The sequence below is a fragment of the Fusarium oxysporum genome, chromosome 9 (assembly GCF_000149955.1).
Source record: "Fusarium oxysporum f. sp. lycopersici 4287 chromosome 9, whole genome shotgun sequence".
In the NCBI taxonomy this organism is placed as follows: Eukaryota; Fungi; Ascomycota; class Sordariomycetes; order Hypocreales; family Nectriaceae; genus Fusarium; species Fusarium oxysporum.
In genome coordinates, this window is record NC_030994.1 from 3,224,615 (window position 1) to 3,250,730 (window position 26,116).

The following is a 26,116-nucleotide window of genomic DNA, read 5'->3' on the forward strand; positions in this document are numbered from 1 at the left end:
AGAATCGGATGTAGGTGGCTATATTTGGATTCACTGGAATTATGACCGCATTTCATTTATATCCCCTGCATATAACGGTCTTGCTTAAGCCCCGCGAACGGACCAGTTGCCTATATCCTGCACCGCATAACTCCCGCTCCAAGATTATGGTCAGGAGAAAACGGCGAGCTGCGGAATTGAACCTAGCCGCTGATCTTCGATGCGACAAGCACCAGCCCCTGCAGCGGGGGATTCGATGGTTCTGGTTGGTGCATGTAACGATGTGCGGCTCAATGCCCCAGTTATGTCTTAAACCCGCGGGAGTGGAACCCGGGCCAAGCTACAAGTTCGGGGATGGGCGGAAACGCAGCTAGTGTGAGCCGATACTATGCCGTTCGTGGTAACTGATCTGTCTGTTCGTCGGGGTGGTATTGCACAGCCTGCAATGCGATGTGTGAGCCAAGCCTGTAGATTCTGCACTCGATGTTGGGTCTGGTAACTATTGGTTCTGTATAATGGGGGATTTGGTGCTCGGAGTGGTCAGGCATATGCAGTTGACCCCTGACTAGTTCTGGACTGAATGCCGAGGTCGTTACATTGAACTGATTCAACGAGACCTCCCCTGGTTTGAGTTGGGGCCCTGAGATTCTATGAATGGATACATAAATAGCAAGTTGCAGCCGACTTATACTGTACCTCACCATCCATTCATTGCAGTCATTCCTTCATTCTCCCTTGTTGACCTACCACGGCCACAGGGACGTCATTCATTTATTACACTCTTTTGATTGGATCTCACTTAATACATCATGAGACACGCCTTCTTTGCCGGCCTTCTGGCCGCCCCAGCTTCCGTGTGCGCCGTTGCCCTCACAGGCTACGAGTACATCGTCGTTGGGTCAGGTGCTGGAGGAGGACCTCTGGCTGCTCGCCTCGCATTGGCTGGTCACAAGACCCTTCTCATCGAAGCTGGTGACGACTACGCCTCGCTCAACTACACCGTCCCTGCCTACTCTGCCAATGCTTCTGAGGATCCCGAGATCTCGTGGAACTTCTTTGTTCGTCACTACGCTGACGATGAGCGACAAGCCCGTGACTACAAGACCACTTACGATACGCCCGACGGGGAGTACACTGGTCTTAACCCTCCTGAGGGCGCTGAGATCAAGGGTACTCTGTACCCCCGCACTCAAGCTCTGGGTGGCTGCACGGCTCACAATGCTTTGATCGCTGTTTACCCTCACCAGTCTGACTTTGAGTATATTGCCTCTCTCACCGGTGATGATTCGTGGTCAGCGGATAACATGCGAAAGTACTTTGTCAAGGCTGAGGACAACAACTACCGCCCTGCTGGCGAGGCTGGCCACGGCTACGATGGCTGGCTCAGCACTGAGACTGCTCCCCTCAGCATTCCTCTCAACGACGAGCAGCTTCTGAGCATCCTCAGCGGAGGCGCCGTTGCTCTGTCCGAGATGACTGGAAAGAACATCACCATGGATGGTCTGATTGCCGACGATGCCAACGCCGACACTCTGGCTCGTGATCAGGAGCCTGGCTTCTACCAGATCCCTCTGTCTACCAAGGACGCTAGCCGTATCGGACCCCGTGAGCTCATCCTCTCTGTCCGCGATGCCAAGCACCCCAACGGTACCAAGAAGTATCCTCTTGATGTCCGAACCAACTGCTACGTCACCAAGGTCACATTCGATGACTCCAAGCCTCCTCGTGCCAATGGCGTTGAGTTCCTCGACGGCAAGCATCTCTACAAGGCCAGCCCCCTTGCTACCGGTGCTGCTGGTACTCCCGGCAATGCCACTGCTTCTCGCGAGGTTGTCGTTGCTGGCGGTGTTTACAACACTCCCCAGATCCTCAAGCTTAGCGGTATCGGACCTGCTGATGAGCTGAAGAAGTTCGATATCCCCGTTATTTCTGATCTTCCTGGTGTCGGTACCAACCTGCAGGACCACTACGAGATCTCTGTCCAGGGAACTCTCGAGAACAACTTCACATCCTTCGATGGCTGCACCTTCGGCCTCTTCACTGATGAGGACCCCTGTGTCGACCGCTGGAGAGCTCCCGTTGATGGTGATCACGGCATCTACTCCTCTTCCGGCCTTGCTGCCTCCATGTTCTACAAGAGCTCCACTGCTGAGAAGGACAACTTTGACATCTTCGCCTTCGGTGGTCCCGTCAACTTCAGAGGATACTTCCCCCAGTACGCTGTCAACGCCACCATCGAGCACAACTGGTTCTCATGGGCCATCCTCAAGGCTCACCCTCGCAACAACGCCGGCGAGGTCCTCCTCCAGTCTGCCGATCCTCTCGACATGCCTGCCATCACCTTCAACTACTTTGACACCGGAAACGGTGACTACTCTGCTGATCTCCAGGCCTTGTACGAGGCCGTCGAGCTTACCCGAAGCGCACTGGCCAGCCAGGCTGTCAATGTCACTGAGGTTCTCCCTGGTGCTGATGTTACTTCTCAGAAGGACATTGAGACATATGTCAAGGATGTTGCTTGGGGTCACCACGCTTCCTCTACTTGCCCCATTGGTGCTGATGATGACAAGATGGCGGTTCTCGACTCCAAGTTCCGAGTTCGAGGTGTCGCTGGTCTTCGTGTTGTTGATGCTTCGGTTTATCCTCGCATCCCCGGTACCTTTACAGCTGTGTCGACCTACATGGTTGCTGAGAAGGCTGCCGACATCATGCTGGCTGAGCTTGAGGAATAGATGTTGATGAGAAAAGTGGTCATAATGTATATTAATGTTGAGCTGATCTTAGACGAAGACTAATACCAAGTAATGTCTGAGATATAATTGCTTTCTAATTGATTGATCAACACGTAATGCTTATCTATAGCCGATCAGACCATTCCCTCTGAGCATTCAAGAACAGTCCCTTGCTTGGTCCATCTAAGCAAAGCCGAGGTTCAAAGTATACTTCAGCGGCGTCGTGCCTGTGATGTACACATGATTGCCTTGCAAAGTCAGATTACCGCCATGCCAGCTATACTGCTCACCAGCATCGGCTGCGATTGGTCCTTTTCCATTTCCTGGCCCGAAGGTGATCTTGTCGTCGCCCACGCTGTACTCTCCCTTTCCTTCGATGAGGTGGTATATGGTTGTGTTGTCGCTATCAAGAATCTCCTTCACTCCCTTGAACTTTCCACCCTCTCTGAACGTCAGTTCAAAGGTCAATTCGACATTATCCTCTCCTGTAACCTCAAAATCGAGATCATATCCCTTCTTTGTCGGCTTGATCTCAACATCGGTTTTGAGACGACGAACACTGGTTGGGCGGTTCGTAAAGTCAAGCATGGCGTAAAAGCGACCATCGACCGACTTAGACAGCGCATATGTCCCGTTGTCGTCGCGTTTATCAGCTGGAATAGGTAGGTAGTATGGAACTTCGATCTCGCTCCCCAGCTTAATAACACCATCCTTGGATAGCTCAACGCCATTCGATCGGAAGTGACCCATGCTGAAAAAGCTAGCACTAAGCCGTACAGCTTCAAGAACCGCCTTTCCGTTCCAGGCTCGGAACATGGTCGGATTCGTCGAAAGGCCCGAGCCCATTCGGTTGTAGAACTCGGCCTTCTTTCCGTCCATGGTATACCAGTCCGACCCGCCAAATGCCGACACTGTGAGCTTTCCACGTCTGGCTCGTACAAGACCTGCCGACTTGTAGTGCTTCTTGAAGTCAGAAAATGGTTGCTTTTGTTTGGGCAATTCTGCTGCCAATTCGGGGCGTTCTATGATGTTGCCTAGAAAATCGCCCAATTGCGTCCCAACTCGCTTCTCAATGAGACGAGCCATTGCAGCGAATCGGCCGTTGTTGTCCAACAGAGCAAGCTCGCGAAATTGTGGGTAAAAGTTCCCCATGTTGTCCCCTGGAGGCTGAGACTGGTCCTGTCGGCGGCTCTGGATTGTTTCCATCTCGCCGTTTGGCTCGGCATGCTCAATGGAGAGCTCGAGGTTTTTGCGGACAAAGCTGACCAATTCTGTGTAATTGAGCTCGTGAGCTACCGTCAATAGAGAAGGGTTCGACACGGCCGAGTAGTAGTTAGGGCTACGTTCCGAGTAAATGCCATCAGCGTCGATATCAATGCCCTCTGCAAGCCACTCATCGATCCTCTTAATCAAGCTGGGATCTTCAATGATGTTGGAGATGCGTGCCAAGGCGCTGCAAATTTTCCATCTATGATTGGGGGTATGAATTCCGCCCTTTGCAAGACCAGGCGCTGCCTTCTTGAGAATACCACGCATGACTTTGGCAAAAGGTTGCGAAGCCTCATGATCGTCTCGCTCGAGGATGCGTACCATAATACCAAAGTCTTCGATCAAGAAGCCGGTATCAGGCGGGGAGTGTCGATTGCCGACAGTGTAAGTCCCGTCATCATGCTGAACCTCTACCAGAACAGAGAGCATTTCCTCGATATGCGGCAACAGAGATTCATCGTGGTAGTAGGTCGAGTTTGGCCACACAAATGGTGTAACAAGACGACGGACCTCACGTGTCAATGACCTTGGTGAGCCAGTCAATGAGGCATTTTTACCGTCGATAACGGTCTGGACCTGAGAATCGGCTGACTTTGTGAGAAGCTTCAGACTGGTCCAATCCTTGGCTGGAGTAGAAGAGGCAGTGGCAGTGATGGCAAGTAACGCCACGCCTGCGGCCCTGAGGGCACTCGACATACAGGGAAGATGCATTGGGACGCGACAACGCGAGGAACTCGTGGAGTTAGTATGAGAGTTCGCGCATGGTACAAGCTTAAATAGACAAACAAAGAGTGCCAAGCCCGAGGTTCGGTGTCTGATATACCGATTACAGCAGCAATCGGGTTCATGAAGAGCTGCCGAAGCCCACTTCCCCGTGGGGGAGGCTTTCAGATACCTTCTTTTTACAGGTTAGATCCAGCGGGGTGCTTTTTACTAGCACGATTAAGCTTAACCTTAGTAAATGAAGCTGGAGATTGGGGGATGGCTCGGACAAGTGCCCGAAATAATCCAATTTGTTTTTATAATGGACTTCCCCATTGTGTATGACTTTATGGTAGTGACGAACTTTCACGATGGTAGGTCACAACAGGGTATAGCTTCACAACTAGTGAAGATGTTTGCTCCACTCGTCTTTGAGTTTCATCACTTCTTGACATTCACTGTAGCATCGACATTATGAAAGGGTTTATACTTGATATGGAATGATATAATAGGCCACATCTGTTAAATATTCCTTTGTTGCATCTGCTATTTATCATCGTATCAGCTGGTGGTCAAGAAAACAGTCATGATGGAAATATCTTCATTTTGTATTTACCCGGTAGCGTTGAGCGAGTTTGATGACTTTCGGACCTGACTCGGCCGAGCCGAGCTCGGTCGGCTTTTGATCAACATGGGCGGTTTCTGCAGATCATTTATAATCATTCATATTTAACTCCAGGTCGATGAAATCGATAAAACTTTTTTTGAAACTTTAACAGAAACTCTCAGACTTCAAAAGAACATTGAATTGAGATGCTTCCTACTATGCGTTCACTGGGCCGTACTGCTCGTGGGGTTCCACTCCACGGAGAATCATCAATACCCTCCCTGTTAGTCTTGGACGACTACCTTCGGATCTCAGCAAAACATTTTGGGCACTTGCAGCCTCCGAAATTACAAGTAGAATTGTCTGATACCTACCTTCCTCAGCGAACTGCTGAAGAGCGGAGCAACTTGATTGAGAAGCTCTACCCGTACGACATCATCTCCACCATGCGTGAGCGAACCCCGTTCTCTGGGGAGCTGCTGCACCAACTACCCAACTTGAAGCTGCTACTATGTACCGGTACTCAGTTTGAGACCTTTGATCTAGAGACAGCCAAGAAGCTGGGGATCACAGTTGCTTCAGCGCTAGGTCGCGGCCGGAGTGACGGAACACAGCATAAGCAGGACATTCGCAAAGGAGGAAGTCATCCTGCAACGCACCACACATGGGCCATGATCCTTGCTCTGGCTAGAAACATCGCTGCAGACGATGCTTCCATCAAAGCCGGTGGATGGCAGTCAGACATGGCTATTGGTCTGTCGGGAAAGACTTTGGGGGTCGTTGGTCTGGGAAGGTTGGGAGCAGCGGTGGCAAGAATTGGGTCTTTGGCCTTTGGCATGAAGATCAAGTGCTGGAGCAGCAGCTTAGACCAAGCTAGGGCTGATGAGATGGCTGTCAAGCTTGGCCTGCCCATTGAGGATGAGGATGGCGACAAGACCTTTCAAGCAGTTAGTAAGGAAGAGCTGTTTGCAACTGCTGATGTAGTCACTCTGCACTACGTTTTGAGTGACCGATCCCGTGGTCTTATTGGCGCCAAGGAACTTGCAGCGATGAAGCAGTCGGCGTTGCTAATTAATACATCCCGCGCCGCGCTCATTGATGAGGCGGCACTGCTGGAGGTAGCCAATGAGTGTTCCATTCGCGGCGTTGCACTCGACGTCTTTGAATCTGAGCCTCTACCTGCAGATAGTCCATGGCGGTCTCAGGACTGGGGAAACGGTAAGAAGAGTCGGGTTCTGGTAACGCCGCATATGGGGTACGTGGAGGAGGGCATCATGAATAGCTGGTACGCTGAACAGGCAGAAAACGTCGAGAGATGGTTAGACGGAAAGGATGTTCTCCATCAACTGGTTTGAGGCAGCATTTATTGTCCCTTCAGCATGTATGTATACAGCTTGTATAACTAAACATAGGAGAGAAGACAACTCAATGTAAGTGACACATTGCGTGCAGTATATTAAAGAGAATCTAAAATAATTCCCCAATCATATCTAAGATAAGTCATCAACGCCATCGTATGAAAGAAACCTGCTCTAGTAATATCAATAAATACATTCTAAATCATCTTCATTCTCGATCTGTAATCATCTCATCAAAGCAAGACAAGAGCACTGAGTGAGGAACCAATTCACTCCTCTGCTTGCTTATTCGCCTCAGGCTCTTGACCAACAATTGACTCGAGTTTCTCTCGGAACGAATCGTCATAATAGCTCATAACGGAGGAAGTCCGCGCAGTGTCCATCGACGTGCGAGGCGAGGGGGCGTAGGCACTGCCATCCGCTGAAAAGATGGACTCGCGCACTGACGCTGAATACTGGCTGCTTGTGTTCCTCGCTGGTAGTTGGAGGCGCTTGGAGGAGGCGGATGTGACGGAGAGGTTCTTCTTCTCAAACATGGCGAGCTTGTCTGAAACGGAGCCAGCTCGTTTCTGAAGCGCGGTCAGGTCGTTGTTTGGTTTGGTATTTTCCTTCTCTTCTAGCTTTCGCATCCAGGCTAGGCGGTCACTCAGTGCGCCTGGTCGCTTTGAATTGACCCTAGCGAGGGGAGTTTCTGATGAGGGTGACTCGGCAGCCTTTTGTGCAGGAGGTCCAAGGCTGGTGGGTCTCTTCAAGGCCAATTGAGGGTTCCGTGGGATTTGGATTCCTTTAGAAGGCGTAGCAGTAGATGGCGAGTCAATTGGGCTGGTGCTGAGTGGCCTTGGTGGTGGGGGCATTGCTAATCGTGCCTCACGCTCTGCAGTCCATCTTGGCGATTCTTTTACCGATGGAGTAGATGGAGTGGCAATGAGACTTTCATTTGGCACCAAGCGAATAGTAGCGGTGCGCAGTGCATTTGAATCGTGATCTTCGTTAGGGGCCTGGAACATAGTCTCCAGGTCTAGAGGTAATGACTTGCGATGGTTCTTGATGTTCTTGACCGGCTGGTGAATTAAATGTCTGGCCTCGACTGGTCGACCACGGTCTAGGATACTGGGCGTTGCCGACACATCTGGATTGTTGATGGCTTCCAGCGCCGATGCTCGAGCTTGGTGCTGGTCTGCATCGCTGCTGTCGATAAATGTCAAGGGTCGAGTGCCTTCATTGCGATTAACTGGCTTCCGCGAAAACGGATGACTAAGTCTCGCTGACTGATGCGACGCGTCGGCAGGCGATGATTGCTGCTTGTCGGCGTCCTTGGGCTGGAGGAGCCAACTACTTGGGAGACGAAGGCTCTCGAGGCCGTTTAACTGAACATCAAGTCGAAAGTCCGACGCGTTGGATTGCGAAGCATGGTCGGACCTGACATCGGGCTTGGATTTGGCTTTATTGAGGCGTCGCAGCGGGATCAGGCTGGACAGCTTATGTGCCAGCGGTCGCCACAGAGGTTTATCGTTGCTGCTGCTGCTGCTCTTGTTGCCTGCCATTGTCTTACGACTCTTCAAGATCAAAAGGGTTGCATCAAAGGTACCGATTGCATCACTATTCTGGCTGCTGTAAAAAGCAGTCATAAGTTTGCTGCTGTGTTTGTTTACAGGTCCATGTTTTGGCAAAAGGGGCGAGGAATGCGTTGCATTGCTCGCTTGACGTTACCCCCTTCATTGTTTCAAATGACCGGGTGCCTAATTCGGGCTTAGCCGATATTACTGCGTGATTTCACTATGGGCTTGACTACTTCAGGATAGTGTTCTCCAGCAAAAGAGGTGGGGCAGACTTGGCCGAGGTTGCATCCTATCCTAACCTGGAGTCCAACAATTGAGGACAGCTATTGACGAGATACTCAATAGTTAATGATAGAACTATAAAATGTATAGGGGGGTGTAACTGGATGCAAACCGAAAGAACTGCGTTATTGGCTCTAATTGGAAGGTTGAAGTGGGAAGATGATGTTGTTGTCCGTGCTTCGTAGATATCTCGTTAAAACGTAAATGTCATCAAGCTTAATGCAATTCACTTCACATGACGAGACTCTTCACGGGCACGTCCCCAGGCAACAAAACCAGAGTAAATTGGACCTAATAGCCGCAATTGCAATTTTGAAATGCAATTTAATACCGTGCTCTCCCATGTGATTCCATGACGTTCTGAAAGCCTCAGAGTCAAGCTTTTACAACTCATCTCACCAGCGGAATGCACACTAGCACTAACGAATTAGCTTGGCAACGTCGCTTGATTAATTCTATGAGTTCGTTACGACAACATTTAAAGGTGTCGTACAAATGACGTTTTACGAGATGCTCTCGAGACTCTTTATGTCTCATAACAGCTCCGTCGAGGTCACCTGAGTGCCGTGCAAATGTGGTTTCAAATGCCAGACCTATGTGAAACAATGGTTGATTGGCATACAGTCCAGAATATTTTATGAGGACCCAACTACGTCGCACTGCCCAAGAAGATAGCGTGATTTGGATCGCAAACAATAGCTTCATGGATGTAATACTTAAACAGAGTGCTTGGCCTTGAACAATTTTCTCTCTTGGTGGTCTTGAGAATTCTTGGAGCCTGGCTATCTATTCGAAGGACAATAAACGCCTGCTTGGTAATCCCATGACACCGTAGTATTATTCCGGTTTGAGGCCGTACACATAGCGCACCACAAAATAACCATGAATCTTGCGGTTGCGAAGAGCCTTTCGTATACCCATCAGGAACACTTGGTACTCATCCTTTGGCCACTGCAGCACATTGTTCCACAACAGCAGAGTATACCCTTTGAAAGCTGTGAGCATAGAACAGAAACAAATAATAGGCTCAGCATACCTTCAATGTCATTCTCCAATGTCAGCTTGACAAATCGGCCGACCTCGGCCAGCCTTGGGTCCTTGGGCCAATCCCCAATTGGAATCTGCAATCGCGGACGGAATCAGCCTTGTAAGAGCTCACTGATCAACTGCAAACTCACCTTGTAGTCCACCGTCTTGATGTCCACAAACCCTGCCTCTTCCATTCCCTTCGGTTGCAAGTCATGCACAAAGAACGTTCGACCAATCGCTTTACCACCCTCCTCATACAGCTTGTTGCACAACTTATAGACCTCTTCCTCTTCAGCTGTGCCATCGTCGCTGCGAAAATGAATGTCGGCTTCAACAGACTCAACCCAGCCTCCCGGCGTACAAACACGGTAGGCCTGTTGGTATAAAGCAGTCCAATCTTGGATGGCTCCAAAGAGATAACGCATGTGGACGAAATCAAAGGTATTGTCTTTCCAAGTCCACGTTTCGGTGGCATCGTCGATCTCGAAACGCACATTTGGGGGAACCCATTTGGGCTGTGTTGGTGAGAGATCAGTTGCTGTCACTTCTGCTTGCGGGAACTGATCTGCAAAGTCTCTGCAAGCGTGTCAGCATCACGTCGCTTGATGGAACCTACAGTTCGCATACATAGCCCAGATTCCTAGTCGGCTTGTTAGCTTTGAGTGTGAGTCAGATGTACGGAGACTTACCGCTTCCTGTCCCAACATCAAGCGCTTTCTAATCACATATCAATGCCGACACTTCTTGACCACGATACGACTTCTTCACATACCTGGATGTTGTCTCCAATAGGAGCTAGATACAACTGACCGTCGAGCAGAACCGTCAAGTAATGATGGCTTGGACTTTAATGAGCAGGTGGCTTGAAGGGTTGGGGACGATAGATCTCACCTGATGTCAACAGACTCTAATTGTTGTTCATCATTTGGAAAAGAATATTCAGTCACGAACTTGTCGCTATGAAAAGTACGGCTCTGAATGCTTCTGTAATGAAGGATGCTTGAAGAAACAGAGGCAGTTGAGCTATCACTACAAGTGTTGTTAACATCGATTGTATATTACCGTAAGAGTAAAGCTCACGCGTCTGTTTCAAGTGTTGAGTCGGCGTCGTCTCGAACATCCTTTCTAGCACGTTAGCATAGCAAGTGGTTGAGAACATCTCACAAAACCTCACGTCATCGTTTTCAGCAGCGGGTATAAGTTCAGTTTGCGGAGATGGTGTCGACTTGGGCCCAGAGGCCGGGGATGACGGCCCAGTCGGTGATTTGGTCTTTGGCGACGACATTGAGAACTACCTTTTTTCTTTCTTTTGGTGACACAGGATCAAAGTGATTGCGAGAGATATTTTGACAGTTTGAATTGAGCGGACTTGAGAGGGAGAGGGGAACCCTGGCCTCGCCAATGACCAGTTGTGCTGACGTTGCATCATGGTGGGCTGAGTAACGGCCATTTTATCAGATCATATCATGATCTAAGCACGGTTCATTGACGTCCGAAAGTGAAATGCATATTTAAAGAAGGGACTGAAAATAGACTGCAATACTATGCACAAATCAAGTCGCGCAGCCACTATGGATATGCAGATACAGCTGTATTTGATGCAACGATATTTTATGCCTTCCCAAAGCAAGATTTAAGGTAGCTACTAAAATAACAGTAAATTCTCGATTGAACTCTATGCATTGTGCATTGTCTGAAAAGGCTAGCAGAACACGAAGTTGAAGATGCATCCTCTGAACCAACGAACTATAATATCTAAACACTGATTGGAGATTCTTTCTTCACACAGATTTACACTGTGCCTGAGTTTCTAGTCCGCCTTTGTCTCCCCGGACTGAAAACTCCACAAGCTCTTGACCTTTCTATACAATAGTATAGTGCAACCTACAAAACTACCAACGACTAGCGGCAGTCCGTACCGAAACCATGTTGTCGGGTGCCAAGGGCGCACTAGAGGAATGAATGGCTTGTTTGCCACTTCGAGTGTCTTTGGCGTTTCGTCGGCTCTTGTGCCCGTGAATGACTCAAAAGCCTGAAGCATGATCTGCACAACCTGCGTTGGCTGGCTTAAGAATGGCGAATGGCTTGTCTTCAGCTCGGTATAAACCACGCGACCACCCAACATCCTCGCCATCCCAATCTGAGCTCTTTGCACGACGATTGGCAGCCCCTGATCTTCGACAGTTCCGATGAACCATACAGGTACATCCAGCCATCCGGAGTACGAATACTCACTACCTTCAAACAATGCCCTAAGGCTTTGCGTGGTGAGCATAGAAGTCGCGTGATCTGCCTCGGCAGGCGGTAGATCGTGGTAGAAGAACTTCTGAGGACGAACTGCGAGATCTGCGAACCCAGTCTCTTTGTTGACGCGGAAGAATGGTGGAGTGATGTTGAGAAAGTGGTCCATAAAGGTGAGTCCTGTGAAGCAAAATCCGGTAGCAATGAGAACAAGACCTACAACGTGTCCTGTCTCTGGAATTCGTTTGCTGGACGTAGCTGTTGATATTGAACTCTGGCTTGATACGGATGACTCCTCGCGTACAAAGGTTGGCTTCGAGAAACCTTTAACGGCACTGTTCCCAACCGTTCCTCCATAGGAATGCGCAATGACAATCACGTCACGGCCGTTTTCTGTTTCCTGCCTGATAGCAGAACGGACGGCGCCAACATCGTCTTTGAATGTTGCCATTGGGTTATCCATTGTTGTTGGAAGCGTGACGGGAATGCATCTCAAATGATGTTGGTTTCGTAACTGTTCCATTACTTTGCCGTAACATGATGGCTTATGCCATGCGCCCGGAACAAAGACCAAGCTTGTTTCATTGGACATATTGTCGAATTGGCGACGTGATGAGATAGTGGTAAAAGACAGATTACCGAGGAAAAAGAGAAAAGAGAATTAATAAAGAGCGCCGAAGCGGAATATAAATAGCAAAGAGCAAAGCGTGGAGATAATAAATATGGGCATGATTAAGAGCTAATGATCACTTTCCTGATTTGGACTGATTGACGAGCGGGTTTGGGAGGCAGCGGACTTTACCAACCAATCAAGTCACGGAAGCTAAGCGTTTAGTGCGCATTTAAACGATTTACCTCCAGTCACAAATCTTCTCTGACCATTCTTCCTGCAAGGCTCAACACTTTCAAAGCAATCCTGGCTTGAATCAAATCAAACTGGTGGAGTTGTTCCTACCTTGGCTCTGGCAGTTAAGAGCTCGACAATACGCAAGCACGATCGTGAGAACTTGGGTTAAGCTGTAGATAGGACTACCTTGTGTATTGCTGAAGATCAGGCGAGAGTAATAGTATACGTTTGTCCTGACGTGGTCTCAACCTCATTTACTCCCTTTCCATCGATCTCAAAGCTTGAACCACCCGCAACCCTTACTTTCAGAGAATTGCCTAGTCTGGATTTGACTTTCGCTTCCACGAGGAGCCCATCCTGCCAAACGATGGATACTTGGAAGCCCCCACGGGCCACAAGTCCAGAAACAGAACCAGTCTTCACCTGGGAGCCCAGTGCAGGCAAGATATGCACAACGCCGGCTTGGCTTTGGACTAGAGTCTCCGCCACAGCAGCTACTAGACCATAGTTACTGTCAATCTGGAATGCCTGACCAGGTTCGATATTGTGAAATAGGTTGGTGGCGGGATGGCGACCAAGTAGAGTCTGAATGTTGCCATAAGCCTTGTCGCCGTTGAGCAATCGAGCATAAAGTGCTGCTGTCCACACGCGTGACCAGCCAGTGGACGCACCACCCGCAGCGAGCCGAAGTTCAATACTCTTCTGGGCTGCATTCGCAAGAGTCTTGTTGAGAAGAGGGGACATTGCTCTGGCAGGGAAGAGATCGACGAGGTGTGAGTAGTGGCGGTGTCCCGGTTCAGCTTCTGTATAGTCATGGCGCCACTCTTGAATCTGACCTCGAGCGCCGATTTCGGTAGGTCGTAAACCATCCCGGTAGGTCTCTACCTTTGAAAGGACCTTATCTGTGCTAAGATCAACGCCAAGGATGCCTGCAGCCTCGATGACGTTGGACAAGAATTCGCGCAGCAGAGAGTTATCCATAGTGATGGAAATATCGAGAGACTCTTTGCTACCAGCCTTTGACCCATCCTTAGGAATAATGAAAACATTCTCGGGCGAAGTGGAAGGTCCAGAGGTCCATTTACCATTAAACTCAAAGAGATAGCAGTCAAAAAATGCCGCGATGTCTTTGAATAATGGCCAAGCCTTTTCTCTCAAAAACGTCATGTCACCAGTGAATCGATAGTGCTCCATCATATGCTGAGAGAGCCAGAGGTTGCTCGATGGCCAGATGGTATAAGCCGTACCACTGTCGTGAGGGGCCGAATCACCCCAGAGGTCAAGATTATGGTGCGACACATAGCCTGGGCAGCCATACATCTTGGCGGCAACTTCTGATCCTCTATCAAGGCTGCGATACATGAGGTCCCACAGTGGCCTGAGGGTTTCCGGGAGGTCGGTTGTCTCAGCTAGCCAGTAATTCATCTCTGTGTTGATGTTGACGGTAAATTTACTTCCCCTGTTTCATTGGTTAGCTAATACCAGATGGCTATTTCACACATCCGTGACGGAGCTGGATGCGATGTAGGACAAGCTTACCAGGGAGGATTATACATGTCGTTCCAAATACCCTGCAAGTTTGCTGGGACTCCTAAGCCAGGACCGCCAGTGTCTCTAGAGGCAGAGACAAGCAGGTGACGGCCAAACTGGAAACTCAGCGTAACAAACTCAGGGTCATCGTTTGGGTTATTCGCGTATGCACTGACTCGTTTATCAGTTGGCTGACTCGAGGTGCTGTTGTTTGATCCGAGATCGAGGGCCACGCGTTCCATCAAGCTCTGATGGTCTGAGATGGCTTCCGCTTTGAGAGACTCGAACCCACGCTTGACTGCCTTGTCTAGCTTGTTCACAAGACCAGCCTTCCAGTCAGACTCGGAACTCCACTGGAAGCTTGTTTCTACATCCAAGAAAAGATCAACTGTGGAGGCTTTCGTGATATTCAAGGAAGAACCGTCTGCCTTTATGGTCCCTGATATGCGAATCATGGTCAGCTAATGTTTGAAGTAACGATATTCGTTATTTGACGTTTCATCAAAGTTCTACCGCACGTACCATCATTTGAAACGACACGAAGGCCTGCAGTGAAAGGAATCGCGTCCGCTCCTGAGCCTCCAATATCCATCGTGATGTTATTTGCCCCTTCAACTGCGAGGTTACTAATGACGCCTCTGTTGCGGTCAAGGCTCACGCCGATGTTGAGCGAACCATTTTTGCTTGCCGTGAAACGCGCTGCAATGACGCCAAGGGGAAAGTTAGCTACAATTTCACGACTAGAATATTGTTAATCCTGATGATCTGCTCGAAAACCTGATGCTTTAGCTCGATTGAACTTACGTGTATGTGACTCCATTGACATCGTAGCTGACACCAGTGTTGCCGTTCAGAGTGTCAAGCCATCTCTCGTAGTTCGAGATTTGCTCCTCCTGATGCCCAAAATCCAACAGCAGGTTTCCTGTCACGCTGTACCACCTGTTCTGTGGGGGTTTTCCGTACATGTCACTTGCTGCGAACCCCGCAGCTCCCGTGTAGTTGTTTTCAGTCAACAATTTGCGAGCCTTGGGAAATCCTTCTAAGGAGCCGGGATTGATACGGTCTTGAAAGGGACCGCTCCATACCGAATTTTCGTTGATGATGATTTTCTCCGAGATGGAACCTTGAACCAGTGCACCCAGTCTGCCGTTGCCAATGGGTAGAGATGATCTGAAATCGCTCCCGGGGCTATTATACCAAAGGTGCCGCGAGCCTGAGTAGTTACCCTTCTGGGCCTCTACTGAGGTGGCAAGGGCAATAAAGAGATATAAAAAGAAAAAGTACATTGCAGATTGTTAGTTATAGTTGTCTGGTTATGTCTGATTTGGCATTGAGGAGAAAAGAGGCAGTTAAATAAGAATCAGCGATACCCTTGCCCCCAAACAAATTGGGGGCAAACGTCAACCTTCATTGCAAGACGTATTCATATGCAGTAATCTGGTTCAATTTGAGACTCTAGAGGATATGATCTCCAACAATCCTTGTTCTAAGTCGCCCAATAGTTTTACTTCGCACCGCCAATGCAGCTGGAATACGACAAAACTCGAAATTAGCCGGCGGCATTTTTGGATCGGAAATAAAGCATATTCGGTCAATTTATCCGTGCCGTTGCTTGCCTGCGTGCATGATGAGTGAGTTTGGATGTGATCTACACTAATCCTTGTTGTATCTTGCCCGATGGTTATATTTTGCGCTACCATCTCGTCATGAAATACGAGAAAATAGCCGTCGGAATTATTGAATTGGTTGATTTCTCCGAGAACTCACCCAGTAAATTTTCGTAGATGCCTGCCTGTTCCAGGGAAATTTCCAGATAAAATACACGGCTGTCCAGTATGACTGACCAACTCACTTGCCATAAACGAGCTTGCTTTATGTGTTTTTAAAACCCTGTTGGGATAAAAATGGACTTAAATAATAATAAGAAACAGAATTACGTGCTGCCCCGGTAAACATAAGGACTTGTAGTATCCTGTGGCAATGACTTGCTTTAATACGGGATCAGGTTCGGAAAGACCTTAGAGCGACGTCGTAAACTCAGCCTAGCCCCGACTTTGCGCACAATTGCACCTCCTTATGATACAGGAAATATTCCTCGCCATAACCCACGAGTGAAAGAATATCTTAGGGATTGGTTTGCAGTTAGCATATAGATACAGCATTTACTAGGTAATACTTTAGGGAACATGAGTCCAAAAGCCCGAGGCTCAAGCCCCACCTTATCTCTAAACAGTTCACCTTTTCTGGCATCTGGCTCAAATCATAGGATTTCTAACATCCCTGACTAATAAATATTCAACTGCAGAGGCAAAGATATGACACCTAGATGTATGGTTTCAGATATGGTTTTGGAGAGCTGATTCGCAATCTCGGCGCTAAGGTCTATGGTAGGGGAGTAACGGGTGACTGATAGAATGCTGTCTTTAATCATGGACTCGTTGTCTACTATAGCAATATAGACACCGCTTTCTAGAGATCCCAAAAGTCAACAGCTTAAACCAAAACTTAGCCAGTTAATAAGTTCAACTTATAGATCTCGTATATACTCATACTGCAGCAGTTCGGATGTTGGAAGATGTGAAAGGTTTAACCCTGCTGCGTAAGCTATTTTAATTACATCGAGGTTAGCTACTACTGATAATTCCCCGCATCCTTCTTTTAGGCTTTACCCTCGCACAGCCCTTTTTAATCCATACTGCGGTTTCTTGTACAAGCATTAGCTATAAGGAAAGATCGATCGATGTCGGGAACTCTGTATCTGCCTCTTCAGCAAGGCCTTCGTCACCCTGATGATGCCAAGCCACATGTAATGGAATTTGGGACTGATGCAAGCATTCAGATAATCTTGACACAGCCCATATACACTTAGAGCGCCTTGGAAGTAGCTTGGCATAATTTAAAGTAGCCTTTAAAGCGCCCAGGAGTTGCCGGGACACGTCATCTTGCATTTTGTGATAACCTATCAGGCTGTCTCACATCATGGTCTCAGTTTGGCCAGTAATAATAACCCACGAGACCAACATAAATCAGCCTGGATTACATTTTTACGCGCCACAGTCGTCACTCGACGCCCGGCTACAGAGCACAAATTAAGAACAAGAAGCTTAGTTACCCTCCCTTATAGGATAGCTCGAATTCCAGGATCATTAGTATTATTCTACTACTACTCCCTGAAAGTCTACATCTGAAATCAGTTCAGTTCAGCTTTAATAGACACTTTAGAATCGACAAAGCTCACTATATATAAGTGCTTTCGGGGAACGAAGTAAGCTTGCTTTGCCCCTACCTTAACCATACACCTCGGCATCTGCTATTATGGCTAGATACCAATACAGCAGCCTTGACACGAAAGTAAATGAGATTCGCCTCATTAAGCTAATGCCTGGCCTACCAGGCCAAAAAATAACATTCAAGATTTTCCATACCTCAGTTATTCGTGGACTCATTGCAAAGCCCAAAACAGATCCTCGCATGGAAGTGGAGGAATTGGAGAAGACAGTTACGAAAGAATGGATAGTCAAAGAAACATTGGAGGGCCGCTACCTATTCCTACACCTCAAAGAACCAAAGAACTCTTGGGATCATCCCGACCCCGGAGTAGACCCTTCGCTTTACTGTCTACCTAAGAATGAGGAGGTCGTAAGCACTCAGCAAGAGTATGATGCATTATCATACGTGTGGGGTTCGACGAATGAAAATATCGAGGTCCAGATACAGACAGAGTCTGACAGATCATGTACGTTAATGATTGGGGCTAACCTGGCAGACGCGTTGGAGCACCTCCGGTACCCCGATAAGGCCCGAACTATATGGATAGATGCAATCTGCATCAATCAAGACGACATACAGGAGCGAAATTCCCAGGTACCCCAGATGAGAAGCATATACTCACTCGCCAAAAGCGTAATTGTATGGCTCGGCCCAGATGCAGACGGAAGCGGCCATGCTTTGCATACCCTGGTCTACTTTGCCGCTCAAGTTGAATTTTCCATCGATGAGACGTACGGAGACGCCCCCGGAGCTCAAGAGAAGACATGGTGGGATCCGAGGGTGCCGTTGCCTTGGAATAAAGAGACCTGGGCATCGATAACTGCCCTATTCCAACGTCCATATTTCCGCCGAGTGTGGGTCTTGCAGGAAGTTATGCTTGCGTCAAATGCCATTGTTCAGTGCGGCTATGATACGGCTCCATGGACGAGTGTCCGGAAGGCCATGCTAGTCTTGGTGGAGAAACCCGCCCTTGAACCCGAGCTTTTCGAGTTTCTCAATAGGTACCGAAGTGGCATTCTTGCGGAAGTGGCGCGAAACGTCCCACGAATCCTACTATGGGCGAGATCACGACAGTGTACAGACCCAAGAGATAGGGTCTACGGTTTATTGGGCCTCATGTGTCCCTCGATTCCCAAGCTCATAGGCCCAAACTATGATGAGCCTTTGTGCCATACATATCGGAAGATGGCCCTCGCTCACATCCAAATAACTCAGCGTCTATCTATCCTCCGATGCTGTGAGCTAGACAACAACGCCAACAGGAATTGGCCTTCATGGGTTCCCGACTGGACCGTCGCCCAGAATAGTCTGTTCGGCTTCCGTAAGGGTCACTCAAGACAGCCTTCTGCTCATACTGCTTCGCAGGCGCGATATATCGATGCGAACATCCTCGAGGTGGTTGGAATCCAGTGTGCAAGCCTGAGCGCTGTGAGATACGTCTCCTCCGCAACCGAGATGTTTGGGGCGCTGTCGAGTTGGACGCCCGGAGACTTACGCCTAAAGTCCTACCCTGGTGGAGGCTCCTTGTTCGATGCTTTCTGGGAAGCCGTTACCAAGGGGCGAGTGCACGATCGCTATGTGCGCAATACCTACTATCCCACTGTGGCGGATCTGCGAATTCGCTGTCAAGCGGCTGTGGCTGGAGAGGATTCCTTTGACAAGATCTTCCATCTATTCAAGGAAGAACTTGATACCGAAAGAACATGGCTCATTTTGACAAATGAAGGATATCTTGGTGTCGTGATGTCGGAGCCACAGCAGGGTTAGTGGTCAAATATAAGCGTCCTATCTAGCTAACTTTAGACCAGATGATCGCGTGTTCATCTTACTCGGAAGTGATGTTCCACTTCTACTCAGACCTACCGGAGAGGGAACATTTCTCGTAGTTGGCCAGTGTTTTGTGCCAGGGTTGATGGATGCGGAAGCAATCTTAGGGCCACTCCCGCAGGGATGGACGATACAGATGCGTCACAGCTACAATGGTAGAGAGGCAACTTGGTTTATTAACACATTGTCAGGTTTGGAAACGATTGAGGACCCACGTCTTCCTATATTGCCTCCTGACTGGGATGTTATCCATCGAAGGAGTGGCCCAGATGATCCGGACTTCTTAAGAAACTTTCGAAATAACGTAACAGGAGAGGTTATTAATCATGACCCTAGGGTACTTTCTATGCTCAATAGTCGTGATATGCCGTTAAGAAGGATTCAGTTGATATAAGTAGATTGAGATTTATTATTTAAACGCATGATTCTTATTATTGAGATTACCGATCTACGTGTAATGCCTGATGCGGACACAAAGGTGGACCGCTTCAGAGGCAATCCCTGGTGCCGTTAAGAAATGGATTGACCAAGCCTTATTGCACTACAGCGTATAGACGAAGAAGTAGACTGTGCCAGTGGTGACCTTTTTCGTAACAATGTCAACTCTGCTTCAATCGCCCTCGAGAGATAACCAAGATCCCCAGGAAATAGCGGTCCCAACGAGGGGTAGTTTCGCACTCTTTAGGGATAGCCTCTTTCATCGTGAGAGCCCAAGTCATGCAGCTTTTTGGTGCAGTCAGAAGCAGAGCTATCGCGGTTTGAGTCGAGAAAGCTCTAGAGCTTGACGCTGTTAGTCTATGTAGCGGTCTTTGAGATGAAATGCGTGCTGAAGGTATAACCATATCCTGATCAGTACTAGTGCGTTCTAATTGTTTCCGTGCTTGATGATGCCGGAGTATTTCTTTCTAGGGCCTGTTTATGATGAATTAAGTGTTGTTCTTCTTGAGAGAGACGGTCAGATCGTGTCACGCATTTAATGCTGACTTGGCGTATCGGACTCCGAAGCACCAATATTTTGCACATGCAGTTAAAGAAACATGACGCAAATGAGGCGACGATTTGTGTATAATTCAAGACGATTATTGCGAGGATTGCCCTAGTGTCCTCCATATGATAACTCGTTGATACGCAATGGCTTATGATGCGTGCTCCGAAGCTTGTAATTAGATCTCGTAGATTTTATCAAGGTTGGGTCCAGAGCTAATGCAAGCTTTACTCCATTCCCGCGATAGCCTCTTCTTCAGGAAGCTAAAATTTGCTGAGAGGCGTTGAGAGGCGTCGAGCGGCGCTGAATCACAAATTCTCTTGGTGCTTTGCTAGCAGCGGGAGCTCCCGTAACCAGTACTACGCTATATAGTTAAAAGTGTTTCAAAAAGATTCGAGGCAGACCTGTATACCTTATTTATGGCACAAAGGAGCAATAAGGGGCCATACTCTCTTGGCCGTGCTGGACTTCACGAGATTCTCCGATACACGCAGATTGGTCGGTCAACAATTGTGTTGGTGAATTTCCAAACCAACAACATTCCACTTTTTAAATGCGTTGGTTGCTGTCCGTACTGTCCCTGGACTAAGGAGCACGTTGGCAAAAGAGAAATGTGGGCATTTGCTGAGTACATGGCGCTTATCTTGATCAATCCACTTATGGGCTCCCGATTGTTAGCAGCCGGGTACCTCATGTTTCCCGTATCCAGCTCCTTGTCGAGAAAAATACAGGGGTTAGCTTTTTCGTTGGCTCTACTCTGGTAGCGTTTCGATAGCGTCCAACTAGTTTGAGTACAAAACACAAGTCAAGTCTAGCCATTTCAATAGTCTTTCAGGTGCCCCTGACTAGAGGTTTCCATTGCAGCCGAGGACATCTAAAAAAGTAAAGCTCGGCTACAATATGCGTGATAAAGCCGCTGAGTAGTGCGGCCTGCTTTCATGTATTTATCTCTTCGTTCTCCTCGATTGTAAACTCTAGACTTTTGACATTATTTTCTCTTGCTTTGAACCTGGGACACATACACTCTTTTGATCTCAATTATCAACACCGGTCGTTACACTCGAAATGATCCGCAACACTCTCGTTCTTGCTGCACTAGCAGCCACTGCCGTTGCCGGACCTTGCAAACCCGGCAGTTCTTCCACCAAGCTTCTGTCGACCACGATCGGGTCGACCGAGACGTCCTATTTTGAGACTTCCATCACCGAAGCAACATCCTCTGCAGCCGTCACTGAGACCGTCCCTTCCATCGCCAGCTCGGATGCGACCACCACAGCCGAAGTCACCACTACCTCAGGCTCCGAGTCAACAACAACTTCAGCAGATGTCTGTGTGCAAAGCCTTGCCGCACCGAATGGCGAGCCTCGGTTTACAGATCGGTTGGCTGACTGCCAGGAATTCAACATAGTCACAGTCAGCTCGTACGAAGTGTAGGTAGCATCCATATCAATTAGTAGAAAACCAGCTGACAATCCTCCAGGACTCTGACAGCGTATAAGCGTGGGAATGTTATAACCATCCCTACAAATGCGATTGTCCGTCGTGCCGAGGGCGAAGCGGCAACGACTATCCTGCCGACTGGTACCCCAGCTTATGCTACGTACTGCGATAGTCCAGCAGCATACTATGAGGCTTGCTCTGAGCTTGGCGTCACTGCGTTCACAACTACAATTCCAGAGCCCACGACTACTGAAGTTATTATTACTGATTAGATGCCTGTGGCCTTGAGTAAGGCTTAATGGCTTAACTTTACGTTATATAATAATTACCTTTATTTCACATAATAATCTTTTATATATATATTTATCGCCCCTGCAAAGCGGTAGGGAGGTAACTATAACCTGGATTATACTTTTACTAGACTGTGCTCCTTTCTTTAACTCTTATTTCACTCTTAGCACGAGGGTGAAGAGGACGCATTGTAATTTAGACTTCGAGAAGGATATGTCCAAGACGAGAAACTCGAGTCCAAACTTGTTTATTTGGTAGATTGGTAACAGGGTATAATGCTTGCTAAGCATGTCACCGCAATCTGGAGACTAAATATATAGTCTGGGTCGTGCTATTCAAAATGCGAGTATCACTTCCTGGGCGCACTGTTTCCCTGTCCCATCTGCAATGCTGTATACAAGTTATATCTCGGCGTTGGCAGCCGTAAGCCAATCCCAGTGGAATAGCCTGCCATCAGTTGGCAGAGAAAACACTATACCCACAATACCCCTCACGCCAAGCCAGCTTCTCTTAACCAACATTCTTTCTTTTCTCACCGTCACTTGCCCTCATTCCAAGTTTAGCCTATATCGATGCTTCGGGTCGCCCGCCTGCTAACTTTATTCTGACGACAGTATGCCAGCCGTTTGTATACCGGGATTCAACCCGCCCGACTAACGTGACATCCGACGCGTTCTCGACTCTATGCCAAGCGTGTCTTCTGCATCACCCCATACAGCAAGGGGTATGGCTTAAATTGGCACTTTTAGCGATCAAGGGCCTACCAACAACACAAACTCTCTACCTGCCAGTTACGGGAGCATATGCCTGTAAGGTTTTCATCTTTTGGATAAATGCTTGGTCACAAGATGCACATTTTCCTACCCTCATTGCCCTCCACTTTTTGATATTCTACCTTATTTCTCTTAAAGCGTTGACTGCAGCTAGACTTGACCAGTTCTGTACTAAGTTTACTTACGGCCTATCCTGTTCTCGTTATCTCTACTACCTAGGTCCTTGTCGGTGCCCAATCTTATAGTACACAATGAGTTCAGCTCTCCTACTCTCTCCTCTTAGCTGCGCCTTCTTCCACGCCATTCATGCGTTCGAGTTTACTGGCCCTGACTCGGCTCAGAAACTTGATCTCACTCAACCTATTACAATCGAGTGGGGTGCCAACAATGGATCATTGAGCGAACCGAAGGCTCGCGCACTCGATCTCTGGTTCTATGCCCTTACCAGCGATGATAGCGGCCGGCTTGGCTGGGAACTTGACACCGATCTCCCGCTCTCGGCGGGCTTATACGAGTGGAACCCTGACACAGTCGTCAAAAGTCTCAAGGACAAGGACGTCTCGATCTCACCAGACGCGGTGCACGCCTTTGAGGCCAGGCTGCTCGACAATTCTGGGAGTAAACTATCAACAGTCGAGAGCGACAAGTACGCCGCTGAGGGATTTGACTTTATCCGAAATAGTGGTGGCAAGAGGGCGCAAGCCAGGTTTTACACAGCTGCTGTAGCTTTTGCTATAGCTGGCTTGGTGCTTCTCTGATAGAAGCTTGCTGGAGTGGGGAAGTAGTCGCGGGGCTTGGTTTAAGATGCAACAGTATAGACCAGAGAACAGTCATAAGTTGGGTTCAGACACGAGAAGTAGTACAGGCTTGATGTCTATTGTGACAGATAGTCATATCCCATGAGGATATAATAGGGTCAAACTATTATTCAACAGTTGCCAGTAATGACAACTCCAACCCCGTCTCAATCAATCCTACTCCAGCTAGAACTAGAAATGGAACCTCTCTGGTAGTACGATCCGGATCATTGACAGTTTCGCAATATGCAAGACTACTTACTTCACCTAGTATACTACCAACCTCCATCAGAATAGCTGCTGTCCGGTTGGAACTAGCAGAACCATGACTCAGCTCATAGTGACCCGCAGTGACGAACAACCCCCAGTACCCAACAACAACATTAACCAAGGCCCCCATGCCGCGTTTATCGAGAGCAGGAAAGCCTCTGTTGGTGCCATCAGCTTTCATATACTTCTTGAGAACACGACCGGCTACAACCTTCACAGCAATGTTCCTATAATGCATAGCCTTGAGAACCTCGTTTGATATGGGATCTTGGGGTACAGCGAATCCAGCAATAATGTGACAAGCGATATGCAAATAATTTAGAACTGACATGGGCCCACTGAATGAGTTCTGCTTGCTCTCTGAAGAACCATCAGCCTCAAGAGGGATGACAAATACATTCAGGAGATCAACGGTACCTCCGATGCTGTGCAAGCAGAGGTAAATACTCTTCTTTGTCGAAGCACTCATTTCTTTAGGCGCTGACCAGAGGTATGAAGCGGCGCGTGAGTAACAGGAAAGCTCTTCTTGGGGAGGCGGCTGGCCCAGAATGGTTTGGAGTGTATGCCAGCTATCGGCATTGATGAGGGCATTCACATCGTCGTTGTCGGGGAATGGGGCGCTGTCACGGGCGATCTTGTACACGACTTTATAAGCAACAGCGACTATCCAGCAGAAGAGATCTAACAGAGAAGGCTCGCCTATACCGAGATCACTGAGTATATCGGAAATGATTGGAATGTGAAACTTTGTGTCGAGGTTAGAGACCATATGTATTATGCAAGTGGAAAGACAAAGTAAAAAGAACCGTTTGCTATTTCGATACTGGTTCAACCAGTTCATTCTGGCTCCCATCCAGACTAACCATCAGGTTGCTATTTTGGATAAACTCCTTTTGCCCAGCACCGACACTCGAATGAGCATTAGCCTCCTTGTCTCCTTCGCCGTCAGTCATTTGTGGGTAAGTACCGCCTACAGTGGCACGACTCATGAAGGATTTGACACGGAGAGCTAAGGGCTTGAAGAATGGCAGGCAGGAGCAAGAAATTGCAGACGTCAACTCGCCGAGAGACCAGAGCGCAGGGGTGACGTTCCACCAGGTCATGTCGGCGTCCATCTTAAGCCATCGCATCCGCGCGATGGAAATGCCCACAGTCCTATGTGCTTTCTGTTAGTGACTTCCGCTGATGGGTTTTATTTCTTATTGCTTAACTCACAGGAATCCGAGACTAAAAACGAATAACAAGTAGGCTTTCTGTCGACGTGGCAACTGGAGTCGCCACAGAGCTGGAATTGGCAGCGTGAGGATGAACAGGTCGCCGATCGAGTTGAAAACGCCATTGAACCACCACATTATGGTTATGTGTGGGACGCACTGCGCGTCAACGTTTGGGTCCCAGACGCCTGCAAGAGGAATACACATAACAAAGACAAGGATGCAAACGCCGCTGCCCCAGAGTACAATCAGTACCATTGCTCCAATGCAGTAAGGCCGTAGTTTGGAGGCGGAGAGGAGCCGGTAGTAGTTGATTAGAAATGACATTTTGATAAAGAATAGGGATAGCATGTAGAAGAATACGGACACCCAAAAACACTGGGTTCGAGGTTAGCTGTGACTTTGCTTGAAGGAATACGGCCTGCGCTTACCCTTAGGTAGAGAATCTGATTTTTACTAGAAACTGTGGAAATATGCCTCCCCAGACCAAATCGAGTCACTGATGCTGGTTAATTGTTATTCTCTGATGATAGGGTTGTAGTGGGACAAACTTGATGTTATTGCAGTACCACAAGCTATCATGGTCAACTTGCGAAAATTGTTAGTACTGGCACTTTTATTCCCTTCGGCGAGTTCCGTCAACCTACCAAAGACGCGATAGCGGCCATGTCGTCCAGTCTAAACTGCTTCACCATGGCTCGGCTTACGACGCGCAACACGACCATAAGCGTGGATGTGACCAAGAGGAAGGTGGCGACGCCAATAACCATGGACACTTTGCTATCATCAGAATCCCGAAGGACCGACTCGTTGCCGGTCATGAGGTTTCAATCACGTAACGTAAACTCGGCGGATCGCCAAAAGATGCGTGCTGATGCGGGAGGACGATCCGGCCAAAACGGACAGGGAGCTTGGAAATAAAGAACGGGGCCAAGTGGGATTATGGGGAAGTCGGGGGATTTACCTGAGCTGTCGGGGCCTCGACTGGGACAGCCCCCTATGAGAACTCAAATTAGGGCTGACGAATTCGTCATGGGCTGATTGGAATGCTGAGGTGTGGCTACTGGTCTAGTCATTGGCTTGGAAACGCCACATTTTTCCCCAATGGTTGAGT

At 48.5% G+C, this 26,116-nt stretch overlaps 11 protein-coding genes across 12 annotated transcripts; 5 read left to right on the plus strand and 6 right to left on the minus strand.

Moving 5' to 3' along the window:
* Positions 1 to 642: 642 nt before the first annotated feature.
* Positions 643 to 2,797, plus strand: FOXG_13032 (choline dehydrogenase). Its single transcript, XM_018392978.1, has one exon. The coding sequence runs from the start codon at positions 789 to 791 to the stop codon at positions 2,709 to 2,711; it is 1,923 nt and encodes a 640-aa protein (XP_018251606.1). The 5' UTR covers positions 643 to 788; the 3' UTR covers positions 2,712 to 2,797.
* FOXG_13033 (uncharacterized protein) lies at positions 2,713 to 4,753 on the minus strand. Its single transcript, XM_018392979.1, has one exon. It carries the CDS (start codon positions 4,689 to 4,691, stop codon positions 2,895 to 2,897), a length of 1,797 nt encoding a protein of 598 aa, XP_018251607.1. The 5' UTR covers positions 4,692 to 4,753; the 3' UTR covers positions 2,713 to 2,894.
* A 662-nt stretch (positions 4,754 to 5,415) lies between these two features.
* On the plus strand, positions 5,416 to 6,819 carry FOXG_13034 (uncharacterized protein). The gene has a single exon (XM_018392980.1). The coding sequence runs from the start codon at positions 5,496 to 5,498 to the stop codon at positions 6,642 to 6,644; it is 1,149 nt and encodes a 382-aa protein (XP_018251608.1). The 5' UTR covers positions 5,416 to 5,495; the 3' UTR covers positions 6,645 to 6,819.
* FOXG_13035 (uncharacterized protein) lies at positions 6,645 to 8,337 on the minus strand. Its single transcript, XM_018392981.1, has one exon. It carries the CDS (start codon positions 8,273 to 8,275, stop codon positions 6,917 to 6,919), a length of 1,359 nt encoding a protein of 452 aa, XP_018251609.1. The 5' UTR covers positions 8,276 to 8,337; the 3' UTR covers positions 6,645 to 6,916.
* Positions 8,338 to 9,032: 695 nt separating this feature from the next.
* On the minus strand, positions 9,033 to 10,900 carry FOXG_13036 (uncharacterized protein). 2 transcript variants are annotated; one of them, XM_018392982.1, is made up of 9 exons: positions 10,692 to 10,900; positions 10,598 to 10,638; positions 10,409 to 10,546; positions 10,290 to 10,356; positions 10,207 to 10,234; positions 10,145 to 10,157; positions 9,667 to 10,093; positions 9,525 to 9,609; positions 9,033 to 9,474 (listed from the first exon to the last, which is right to left on the minus strand). In XM_018392982.1, the coding sequence occupies exons 1-9, from the start codon at positions 10,800 to 10,802 to the stop codon at positions 9,326 to 9,328; spliced, it is 1,059 nt and encodes a 352-aa protein (XP_018251610.1). In that variant the 5' UTR covers positions 10,803 to 10,900; the 3' UTR covers positions 9,033 to 9,325. The 2 variants fall into 2 exon arrangements, with proteins under 2 accessions (XP_018251610.1, XP_018251611.1); XM_018392983.1 differs by having other exon boundaries at positions 9,525 to 10,093.
* A 427-nt stretch (positions 10,901 to 11,327) lies between these two features.
* On the minus strand, positions 11,328 to 12,377 carry FOXG_13037 (uncharacterized protein; the record flags this gene model as incomplete). The annotated part of the gene is made up of 2 exons (XM_018392984.1): positions 11,437 to 12,377; positions 11,328 to 11,379 (listed from the first exon to the last, which is right to left on the minus strand). Exons 1-2 carry the CDS (start codon positions 12,348 to 12,350, stop codon positions 11,328 to 11,330), a joined length of 966 nt encoding a protein of 321 aa, XP_018251612.1. The 5' UTR covers positions 12,351 to 12,377.
* Positions 12,378 to 12,809: 432 nt separating this feature from the next.
* Positions 12,810 to 15,421, minus strand: FOXG_13038 (uncharacterized protein; the record flags this gene model as incomplete). The annotated part of the gene is made up of 4 exons (XM_018392985.1): positions 12,810 to 14,064; positions 14,145 to 14,574; positions 14,658 to 14,875; positions 14,940 to 15,421. 4 exons carry the CDS (start codon positions 15,419 to 15,421, stop codon positions 12,810 to 12,812), a joined length of 2,385 nt encoding a protein of 794 aa, XP_018251613.1.
* Positions 15,422 to 17,450: 2,029 nt separating this feature from the next.
* FOXG_13039 (uncharacterized protein) lies at positions 17,451 to 19,626 on the plus strand (the record flags this gene model as incomplete). The annotated part of the gene is made up of 2 exons (XM_018392986.1): positions 17,451 to 19,167; positions 19,214 to 19,626. The coding sequence occupies 2 exons, from the start codon at positions 17,451 to 17,453 to the stop codon at positions 19,624 to 19,626; spliced, it is 2,130 nt and encodes a 709-aa protein (XP_018251614.1).
* A 1,523-nt stretch (positions 19,627 to 21,149) lies between these two features.
* FOXG_13040 (uncharacterized protein) lies at positions 21,150 to 22,068 on the plus strand. Its single transcript, XM_018392987.1, has 2 exons — positions 21,150 to 21,647; positions 21,698 to 22,068. Exons 1-2 carry the CDS (start codon positions 21,283 to 21,285, stop codon positions 21,927 to 21,929), a joined length of 597 nt encoding a protein of 198 aa, XP_018251615.1. The 5' UTR covers positions 21,150 to 21,282; the 3' UTR covers positions 21,930 to 22,068.
* Positions 22,069 to 22,726: 658 nt separating this feature from the next.
* FOXG_13041 (uncharacterized protein) lies at positions 22,727 to 23,753 on the plus strand. The gene has a single exon (XM_018392988.1). It carries the CDS (start codon positions 22,973 to 22,975, stop codon positions 23,477 to 23,479), a length of 507 nt encoding a protein of 168 aa, XP_018251616.1. The 5' UTR covers positions 22,727 to 22,972; the 3' UTR covers positions 23,480 to 23,753.
* Positions 23,646 to 25,823, minus strand: FOXG_20841 (uncharacterized protein; the record flags this gene model as incomplete). The annotated part of the gene is made up of 6 exons (XM_018401153.1): positions 23,646 to 24,533; positions 24,652 to 24,943; positions 25,004 to 25,380; positions 25,434 to 25,501; positions 25,554 to 25,590; positions 25,650 to 25,823. The coding sequence occupies 6 exons, from the start codon at positions 25,821 to 25,823 to the stop codon at positions 23,646 to 23,648; spliced, it is 1,836 nt and encodes a 611-aa protein (XP_018251617.1).
* Positions 25,824 to 26,116: the final 293 nt, after the last annotated feature.